The sequence below is a fragment of the Schistosoma haematobium genome, chromosome 3 (assembly GCF_000699445.3).
Source record: "Schistosoma haematobium chromosome 3, whole genome shotgun sequence".
NCBI lineage: Eukaryota > Metazoa > Platyhelminthes > Trematoda > Strigeidida > Schistosomatidae > Schistosoma > Schistosoma haematobium.
This window is the reverse complement of record NC_067198.1, coordinates 30,116,912-30,128,387: the sequence shown is the minus strand read 5'-3', so window position 1 is coordinate 30,128,387 and position 11,476 is coordinate 30,116,912. Positions and strand designations below refer to the sequence as shown.

Sequence of the window (11,476 nt, the reverse complement as noted above, 5' to 3'; positions counted from 1 at the left end):
TAGGTTCCTGCCTGGAGGTATTGGTGATCCACTGCTACTAGTCACGGAAGCTCGTTAAGCGAAAGCTTCTTCTATTCCGTCCAAAACCAACTGAACCATTTGAACCACTTAAATGTCTAGAATTAGTGTAGTCGAGTAGCCATAATACCACCCACAGAACATAGTCATATACTTCGAACTATTCCTAAATAATAATAAGCGAACACAAAGAAATCAAGTGGTTAATACAAGCCCACGAGAAAATTACTGAGTTTAGGAAGATCTGATGGCGGACTGTTCAGTTCGTCAAGGTTGTTTTGTCTGCGGGTGTGAGTGTCCACTTAATAACTCGGACCAAATGAGGGATATAGACCAGTGTGAGGAATTAGAATCATAATATAAAGTTGATGGTTAGTGTTATGAGTCAGATTTAAGGTTTTCATCACGAACTAGCACCAGCTATAATGCCAAAACTCTATTTAGCCAAATGGATGAGTGAATTTCGCGCCAAAATCCGAGACCTGTTATCTTATACCTGATTAGTTCGTCCTTAAATTATAGTCTCGCCACTCAGTCTGTTTGCTGGGAATGAATCACACTACTAGCCTATCAAACGATCACTAGTACTTTCGTTAAATTATGTGCATCTGGCGATTTCTTTATCTTACCGTTTTATGACAGACATTTAAATAGTAAAAACATGACAAGTTTTAAACGTAGTCCTCTCACTCCTCGCTGTGATTGTCCAACTGTCTTAGTCACACATTACCACTGGTTGTTAGTGATTGCTTCTATCGTATAATTTATATATCAAATCTAAGTATATTTTGTTTATTCGTAAAGTCACTAGCTCGTCTTTTTCTCCTCTCTTTTTTAGCTCCCCCTACACATATTTCCCTGTATTCTTCTCTAGTGTCTACAGTGCCTTCATGCTAGACGTGAACCACTACTGAAGTAGTACACGCATCTGGTCTTACTCTTTCCCAATATCATTGTGAATTTCATGATGTAAGTGTCAAAGTATATGTTTGTAAGTGTTGATGCTGTCCTGAAGTCGTTCACTATTCTCATTCAAACTTTTTTTATCGACCTTCAACTTAAGCCTTCTTATTCTCATTTTACTAAGTAGTATATGAATTACAAACTGATCTACCTAGTCAATGTGGTATGTTTAAATGATAAGAACAGGGGGTTAAAAACCGTGCGTTAGTCTCGAGGGTGTATTAATTTGGTTCATATAATCATTTCAGTGGTTTAAATAGGGACTTATCATATTCTTGGGGCCAGGTGTTCTTGTTGGCTGCTCGATAGTCAGCTGGAATATAAGTTTCTGGCAATGTGAACTCATCTACGTACACTCTGGCACATTTGATTACCTGAAGGGCAAGAAAATAAGGAAATGTCATGTTTAAAATCACTGTTAAATATTCTGAAAGGGACAATCGAATATTCACCAACATCTATATGTATTTTAGCAATCTTAGCATTATACAACTGCTTACAAATCAATTTTGTAATATTTTAAGTAGCTCACATCTTTCTTTGGACAAGTGTTAGTTGCTTGTATCAAATCCTCCTGTTGTAAGTGATGAAACACTGTATATAGTACTGTAAACGCTTGACCACCTAGTTGGTGGAACACCCTCAACGTCTTCCATTCTAGCGCTTCACACCCAATGTCAGACAGTTTACTGCATGTCGATTAGTCTAAATAACAGGTAGTTTTATGATGTAAAACATATTTATTCATGCTTTGATAGCCGACATTTATCACTACGCACCTCGTAGCACTTCCACGTTTGCTAAGTGTTGGCCGATCCAATGAATGCATTTAGGTCTTCTTCAGTCTATTTGTACCATATTAACTTCATGTCACCCCTATACCTTACTGTCACCTGTATACATCAAAACTGTTTCAGTTTCAGTTTGGGAAGGACAGGAGGCTTGATGGCATGTGTTAGTCCTGGCAATAGTGGTCTCAGTTGATCCAACTTTCTTTTGAAAGAGTCGACGAATGGAGCCTCGACCACGTGCTGAGGTAATGAATTCCACTCGTTGATGATTCTATGGGAAAGTTGATAGTCAGCTGACAAGTAATTTGTTCTGGGCTTGTGAAATTTTTTGGAGTGTCCTCGTAAATTCTCTGTTTTGGAAGACAAGAAAAATGAGGGCATATCAGGTGCGAAATTGGCACTAAGCAATTTGAAAACTGTAATCAAGTCGCCTCTAGTTCTGCGATATGACAACGGGAAAGGGTTCAGCTTGGCTAGTCGAGCTTTATACGGAAGCTTCGCTATTCCGGGAATTAGCTTAGTTGCCGTTCTCTGAACCTTTTCCAGAAGCTCGCTGTCTTTTTTTAAGCAGGGGCTAACCGCTTATATGCACTACTCAAGTTTAGGACGTACGAACACTGTATTCAAAGTCAAAAGCGTCTTAGCGTCGACATGACTAAAGGCCTGGTAGCAAGAAAACTAAAGAATTCATGTATCTACAACCAACGTATTGATCTGAAAACTAATCAGGTACTTCACTTAGCACTAGTTTCCTCTTAAGTAGTTTGAAGCTTAACAGTGATTTCTCTATCCCTTCCAGCTGTCTATTTTTTTTATCCTTAGGAGTAGACTGGATTGTTATTTAGCTTACATTGCATCCCGCTTTATAAAACCTTACCAACGATTTTCTTGAAGCTAATGAATGCCACACTAGCGTGTAGCCTATGACCTTTCGGAACACATTTTCCGTACCACAAAAGTTACCAAGGCAGTAATACCGTCTCATAAACCGGCGATACATTTCGATAGGCGTGAAGGTAGCTCCTTGTTAATAATCTTAAGAATGTTGATGGCTACTCTAGCTAAACTTGTAGTAATAATTTCCAGGATAATATCAAGTGCCAATATAAATGCTTTAATATTCTCGGGTTAGTTAGCTGAACTTGAGGGGCTTCATATATCAGGAGATAGTTGTATGGCTATAAATATGTATTATCTTAATAGTAGTTCGTTGCAAATAGAAACAACTAACTTCAACTCCAATATGCTTAGTAGCCAACCCTAGATATTCACTAAAATTTAACACTGTGACATTTTTCATCCACTTGGAAGATTTGGCATATGGGAGTTATAAACACTTCTTGACTCTCCGACTTAACTCTGTCGTGTCGGAGTAATCGTAATGTCCATAGGTTAGTCCAAGACAACATCAATTTTTTTGGCCTTTTTTGTATTCAGAAATCACTTTTTAGGCTTATTCTGATCATTTTTTAACCCTCAACAATTCTAGTTTCTCATTGATTAACATACTTTGGAAATATCTCGACTTCTGATCACACATTTAAATCTTAATGTCGGAAGAAGTTGCAGAAGACAAACGATTGATTTCCGAGGCAGCTTCGTGCTACAGACGTAAAGATTTTGAACAATGCCTTTCTATCATGGAGAAACTGAAAAGCCGAAAGCTGAATGATACAAAAGTAAGTTCAACACCTTTCTCAACATAAAACAAATAATAATAATGAAGTCGGAACTTTCACAGTGTTATTCCTTGTTAAATATCAAAATATTAAAAAGATAGAGTAATAATAATACAAAGAAGCGACCGTAATCAAAATGACTCAATGAAGGACAAAAAAGAAGACACTCACTCCAACCAGAATAATAAGCTAAAGTACAACAGTATACTAAAAAGTAATATATCTGCTTGTTTTCAATGAAAATACTGTCATATAACCTAAAAGCATTATGATAAAGTGTCATATATCATTATATATTTTTTAATTTTATAACCGGGTTACGCAATAGTGGTTCGATTTATCTTCTGCGTTGGGGTAATACAATGTTAAACGGCGAACAACTTCATACTGGTTGACTTAGTTCATTAATAAAAGGATCTAAAGACGCGGCTATAAAACAATCCAAAATGGTTAAAGTAAACAAAATCTCCGGTAATTATAAACGAAAAAATAGAAGAGATCAAGAACGAAAACGATTTAATGGGCTAAATAAAATTGAAAGAAAGATGTTTCTGGTTTTATATCAAATGTGTCCAATATTGTGGTTAGCGTGATAATCCCAATCCCACTGTTATTTGAAATGATATGTGGGATACTAGTCAGGTGGACCAACTATAGGAGGCTGTTTTAAAGTGTTTCCTTGTAGGGGGGGCAAGGAAATGCTGAATTTCCATTCTGTAGTTGGAATTCTATCTAAGTTCCTATTTCTTTGATTTGCATTTATCCTAACTTAAGTTATTTCTGTTAAATATCGTGTATTATCAAACCGTTTGGGATATGCAAATAAGACCTATGTGATAAATAGTATGTATTTTAATAATGATTAAAATAGCAGAGTAAGCTACTTCCACATTTAATCATACAAGATGTTTGGTGTTTCATAAATAGGCTCTTAAGAATTTCGTTTTTTTAGTTTCGTGCTGTACACCCGTTTTATCTATCATATCGTCTGGCGATTAGATGTTTAGTTTAGTTAGTTTACAATCATGTTAATTAGTTCCATATCTTACACATCTTACTTGGACATAATCATACATTATTGTTTTCTTCATCACAGGTAAAGATAAATAAGGCACTATTATCGTTTGTATATAATTCACGTTATTCGCAGAGTGAACAATATATTTCTGATCTGAAAAGAATTGCAACTGTTGAAGGAATGAATCTTGATGACTATATTAATAAAACAGTCTTAAGTAGACATAATTCAGGTCGTTCAGATGAACCTCATACTTCTAAAGATCTGTTGTCGAATACTGCACCTCAGTTTATATCGAGATCTTCTGTTATGATAAACTTACTGTACAACTACGCTGTTGTATTATTTTATCAACATCAGTATGCTCAGGCTGAAAAACTTCTTGCTAACTGCCTTGGTATCCCATCAAACTTGGAATCCGCATATAGTAAGACATTGCACTTAAATGAGACTCAATTAAACTTTCAGTCTCCGACATGCATTGATCAATCTTCTACTTTGATACAAACAATAGACCTTACACCATCAAACGATACTGACCTATGTCGACGTATCGTGCTTCTTTGGCTGGAAGTTTCTTTAAGGTTGTTTCGGATGGAGCGTGTTTTTGAACTTTGTGGTAAGTGGTAGAATTTATATATATAAAAATTTGTATCTTTTTTACTATTATGACGTTTTTTATTTAGCAATCCTGTGTGACATGAAGATAACCTGTTGGCTTTCTCTAATTCTACACCTTAATTCTATGGCTTGTTTTATGACCTTATGCAGCACTGTTGTTTGGTGCCAATCCACTTATTTTTCCTTTAATTTTCAACAGTTTTGTGTTCATATATATATATATATTTTCTAACTCCATTCATTCGAGTCTGTCTTGTCTTCTCAAAAGTATTTGATGGAATTTAGTGCAATTATGTCACGGTACTTAACTTTTTGCTTTGATATATAGAGAAATTAATAATACTAAGCGTGAATTTACTTATCAGTTTGTTACTGGTTCAAATTCTGTTTGATAGACTATTATTTGAACAGATAAATGTTATATAAAGCACATAGTTAGTCACTGAGTTACACCAATTGGCTTTCTGTGTACTGGGATCTATACACAATACTGTTTCTATCTCTTATCATTTCGTTTTCCCTATTTCAGTTGGCATTGCCATTTTTACGTGTTTGCTTTTTCTCCAGTTTTCCTCATGTCAATGTGTTACTCCAGTATAGCGCTAAAACTAGCGTAACGTAATCATTTTTTCTTGTTACCATATCGATAAGCATTCGTTTTATACTGAATATTAGCTTTACCCAGTAATAGGATAGTTTAAACCAGAATGTCTGTATAAAGCTTGATTTATTCACTTAAGTGGCAATCAGTAGTTTGGGAGTACATGTATTGCCTCATGCTTTAGCTAAGACTGGAAAAGTTACACATTGATAACAAATTTAATGGTGAAGTTTATTATATTTATTGTCCAATGTAGACTTCACAGTTCTCTTAGTTTCTTCTAATGAGTTAACAACGATTTCCATTCATATATATGGTGTAATCAGGATTGCTATCGGCACTCCTAAAAAGATTAAGAATTTCGTTCTGTGTCAAGTTGATGCTCTTTTTGTTACTTAAACGTATTGTATATGACTAGATATAGTAATCATATATTGTGATATATCGGTTTTCAAATTTCGTCTTTATAGACTACTGGATTTTATGTCTTAATACAGCGTCAGTGATGTCAGAAACAGCAAGCCTGTCATCGAATCCTCCATCTGAAAATACCAGCTGTCATTCACATAATCTCAGTAGTAATGCATTGTCTATGTTAATTGGAATTCAAAAACCAATACAACTTTACTACATTCGAGCATGTTTGCTAACAGGACGTTTAAATGAAGCTGAATCCGAATTAAACATATTCATATCAGAAAGTTATTCGATATCAAATAACAACTCTCTTCAAAAGAATACTGATTTTGAAGAAAATTCCACCGAAGTCAAAATTACGCCTGACGATGTGGGTGAAAATTGTCTGGAAGAGAAAAAAAAAGAAAATCCCACATATTCGGATTCTCAAAGTGACACTGATCATTGTTCTAATATTGTGTGGTCTACTGGAAATTCTGTGTATTTCCTTCAAGCTCAGCTAGCTTTTTTGAAGGTTTGTTACATTTTATATTCACTTTTTTCTGTACTAATACTACTGTTTAATAATTCAAATGCATATAATACAATCATATTATCTTTTTGTAGCACTTTTACTATTAAACTGAATGACATGGCTCAAAATCGTTTGCAATGATGCAGGTGCATCCACTCTTTGTGTTCTCTCAAATTCTAATCTTCTGAATTATTCATGTCCCTTTTTTCTCTTTCCAAATTTATTTCAGTGGATTATACTCCTTGAATAACATCTTCAAACCCTTAATGTTTCCGATTACTGCTTATACTTTTACTACCTCTACCACTGTGGGATTTGAATTGACAATTGTATCTCTGTGCTAATGTGTTATGGCAACTCGAACTGATGTACGTACGTACAAAGTTCTACGCTGTTGACTTGGCTATTAAATAGAGCCACCTATAAATATTAGGTAATGAATCACCGAATTTCAAGGAACCCACGATAATATGTATTGGCCCACCAGCTCTGAAACCTTTCAACATCGTTTCGAATTAGAATATTCATGTTTGTCCCTATGTTACCGTCAAACTACTGGATAAGAGATATTTATAGAATTAATCTGGCATTGTAAAACACGACAATAGGCAGGAAGAATATGTTTATTACAAGTTACGAAGTATTCATATAATACATTATACATCACCTTCAATCTTCCATTTGCATCTTTAAGTATGTTCTGCCAACACCATGCTTTCAATTCACTGGAACTCTTCACTCTGACAGTTGTAGCAACTTATATATATATATATATATATATATATATATATATATATATATATAATTTTTAAATCCTTACTAACACTCGACAATATTAGCTCTGAGTAATATTAATCTTTCTTTTTGCCGGAATAATAGTTCACCTAAATGATATGTTAAATAGTAGTTGATTTAATTATCTATTCTATGATATATCATTGGGTATATAAATATAGTTAGTATTAATTGTGAAATAATTTCACTTGTTACAGTTAAATTGCTTGAATTTATTTGGCTTTGTTCTTAATAAAATCACTATTTGTTACATTGCTCAACAGTTTCTGTTTGCCTATTTTATGATGACTGATAAATTTGATAGTCTGTATTATTAGTCTTTCTAATCATTTTCTCCTACATATAAATAACTGCAGTTATCATTATTATTAATATCCTGTCCACTGATGATACGCATCGTTTTCACAATATGCACGACTGATTTCTTTTAATTTGTTTTTACAAGTCTAAAAAGATTTATTTTTCACGGCTAACTCAGGAAAGTGTACACAAATATCTTTTTGAAATTGGCTTCATTGATATTTACCATTTTTTTAAGTGCAGTGACAAGCTTGATAAAATTTCTCCTTCTAAATTTCAACCTATTCATCGTCGTTTGGCATATTTATCTATAGGTCTATAGGTCTGTCAAACAGAAAAAACAATCGTTTTTATTGCTTTATGTAATAAGTATACCTAAAACTTAGTATATTAACTCATTTATACCTGATGTTTAACACTTATAATTTTGTTGGACATTAGATATCATAAAATGTTATTTGATAGTAAATTTATTCCCTTCAGTCGTTTCATGAATGTTTAGTGTTAAGGATATCAGTAGTAAGAGATGTAACTATCCCAACCAAACGATGAATATTGTATTCAGCAATTCGTTCTATCTTACTTTGCCCTCACATAGCATAGGCCCAGCTTACAGCAACGGTCTGGTATAGGTCCAACGCTCGAGCGCCATCCATTTTCAGGGCTGGTTGATTCGGCAGGTGAGTTGTTACACACTCCTTAGCGGCCTCCGACGTCCATGGTCACCGTCCTGCTGTCTAGACCAACCAACACCTTTTGTGGTATCTCATGAGCGTCGTGTAAGGCACCTTAACCGAACGTTTGGTTCATCCCACAGCGCCAGTTCGGCTTACCAAAAATGGCCCACTTGGCACTCACATTCAATGCAAAACTCCAATTAAGCGAGTTAAGCTTCTCACCCATTTAAAGCTTGAGAATAGGTTGAGGATGATTTCTCCCCAATGCCTCTAATCATTCGCTTTACCGGATAAAACCGTGTATTTCTCAGAATGCCAGCTATCCTGAGGGAAACTTCGGAGGGGACCAGCTACTAGATAGTTCGATTAGTCTTTCGCCCCTATACTCACGTTATACGATCAATTTGCACGTCAGAATCGCTACGGTCGTCCACCAGAGTTTCCTCTGGCTTCAACCCTCACAAGCATAGTTCACCATCTTTCGGGTCTCAACGTGTACGCTCTTGCTCCGCCCCGACGGTGCACACAACATGAGGTCACATGTCTACGTCATGGGACGGGCCGGCGATGCTCCCGCTGCTCGCAACTTGGAAAGTATGAGCAAGACAACATGATCTCACCTCAGTCCGGATAAGCCGAACCTTTACCTTCACTTCGTCTTTGGGTTTCGTAACACCCAATGACTCGTGCACATGTTAAACTCCTTTGCCCCCAAACGCCTTGGTATGGCCTAGAGTGGGGTGGGCCCGCCCTCCCTCTTGAAATGCTCTCACATGTCCATGTGTATACAGCCTCTGCCAGGGAAGTCCTACTCACTGCCTTCTCGTGGCGGGGGTGTTGTTTACGAAATCGAGAGGACAAAAAGCGAATGTCCGGCGCTTTAATCGGATTCCAAACTAATGGTGCACATGGGCTCCAGTATTCTGCAGGAACAAATGGCGTACGAACTAATCGTTGGTCACCGGCTACCATGTGACTGCATCCCCTGACGTTGCTACACTGCCTTGTGGGTCAGACCTTAAGGTCAAAGGCTCCGGGTGTGACCCCCTAAGAGAACCACCTGCTTCGGTCTGGGCACCCGGACAGTATCACAGCCCTCACACAAATCGAATGATTTATGTGGCGCATATCTATTTGGTGCCTCTTTGTACCAACATTTGTGTTTAAATAAAATAAAATAATAATCTATCTTACTTTATAGTTGTGAAATGTAACCTCTAGGCAAAAAAGATATTTGTAGGTTTCCAGTGTTTAATGATAAATTCCTTCAAAGGATTGCTTATTTATGTTGAGACCGTTGAATGAATAATGTTGAGGTTAGACCCAAGCTAACAAGTAAAAGTCCAAATTACTTGATGAGACTATGAATCGTCATCGAATGAGATAGATGGTTAAAACATCAGTCAGTCAGTAACAACGTAGAACTTTGTACGTACGTACATCAGTTCGAGTTGCCATAACACATTAGCACAGAGATACAATTGTCAATTCAAATCCCACAGTGGTAGAGGTAGTAAAAGTATAAGCAGTAATCGGAAACATTAAGGGTTTGAAGATGTTATTCAAGGAGTATAATCCACTGAAATAAATTTGGAAAGAGAAAAAAGGGACATGAATAATTCAGAAGATTAGAATTTGAGAGAACACAAAGAGTGGATGCACCTGCATCATTGCAAACGATTTCGAGCCATGTCATTCAAGGTCTTTAACCATCGGTTGCTATCGTCTCGCGGATCCCAACCAGTTAGTCTACACCTACCAACATGCTTCAGTCCACTTGTCAGTGACTTCATGGATTTGTGCCATCTTTTGGTCTGACCGCCTCTAGCTTTCTTCCAACCTACTCCCACAACACAAAACATACGTCAAACTACTCTTTACCATGACGCTCAATGTTAACTAGTTTAACAATAGACTGAAAGAAAGTTAGGAGCGCCCAAACCAAAACGTGGTATCAGTCTATCCAATCATTTATTGTTGGTCTGAGCTACTATGTAGGTAGATCCATGCTGCTTATACGAGTTCTGTAAGATTGTGATAGCCAGTGTTTGGAAATGTTAAGTGACATGGTTTAAAATCATTTGTGATGACGTAGAGTCATTCATTCTTTGTCTTTCTTTAGATCTTAAGTTCCAAAATTACCTCGCTTTTTATTCCACGAATATATTCTCACCTCTTGAATAACATTGTGCATGCCTATTTTCTGTTGCCATTGATGATGTTACTACTTCTGCTACTTTAGCATTTGTCTTGATAATTTAATTCCGCTGTGTTATGTTATGGCGACTTGGACAGATGCACATATATTCCCGGTACTACATTACTTATGACTAATTAACCAGTAGTTCTCAATGTATTTAATTCAACAGATACTAATATCCCTTATAATACACCTATGCATGGTTAACTGTGAATGTATCATTTGCTCTCATATAAAACCATGCCTCAAGTATATAAATGTATACACTTGGTATCAAACTCACATTATACCGGAAATACGTGTAAACGTATTAAATAAACGAAGTGTTTCCAATTGAAAAGTGTGTAAATTCGTTGTTTATACACTGAACTCTTCATCACTGAATGACTTCAATTTAGGATTTCATCTAGTATCGTTAACCTTTATGTATACGTGATTAAAAGCTAGTGTTCTGAAATTTTCGCGTAGTTATCAAGTTACATACACAGATAAACTTTAGGTGATATGTTTCGGAATCGTATTCCGTGGTACAGTTTCTTTTATTCATCTAAATCTCTAACTAATTATCGTCCCGTACTCTTCGTTCTAGAATATTCGTTTCTCCATGGTAACTCATATCACTATTTTCATCCTTTCGTATTTTGCTTTGTTAATCTCTTCGTTTAGTTCTTTTGTTGTGAGATTTGGTAAATTGAACCAACACACTGCTGAGTAATATTTTGTAACTAGCGCAGGTATACATTGGTTCAAGATGCCAATTAATTTCAATTAATACACATCTGGAACATCAAGAAAATAATTGAATGCAGTATACAAATTACACTAGTAGTGATAACCAACTAAAAGAAGCCGAACGAAATTTTTAAAAAAGATCCATGGCAT

At 36.0% G+C, this 11,476-nt stretch overlaps 1 protein-coding gene across 1 annotated transcript in view; it reads left to right on the top strand.

Annotated features, from left to right (window-relative positions):
• Positions 1-264: 264 nt before the first annotated feature.
• The window catches only part of CNOT10 (CCR4-NOT transcription complex subunit 10), a 28,506-nt gene continuing 17,294 nt past the window's right edge, over positions 265-11,476 (top strand). Inside the window, exons 1-5 of the mRNA XM_051213553.1 lie at positions 265-389; positions 857-987; positions 3,262-3,451; positions 4,548-5,088; positions 6,162-6,622. Coding sequence (XP_051069543.1) covers positions 3,323-3,451; positions 4,548-5,088; positions 6,162-6,622 — 1,131 coding nt within the window. The 5' untranslated portion in view covers positions 265-389; positions 857-987; positions 3,262-3,322. The remainder of the gene's footprint in view (positions 390-856; positions 988-3,261; positions 3,452-4,547; positions 5,089-6,161; positions 6,623-11,476) is intronic.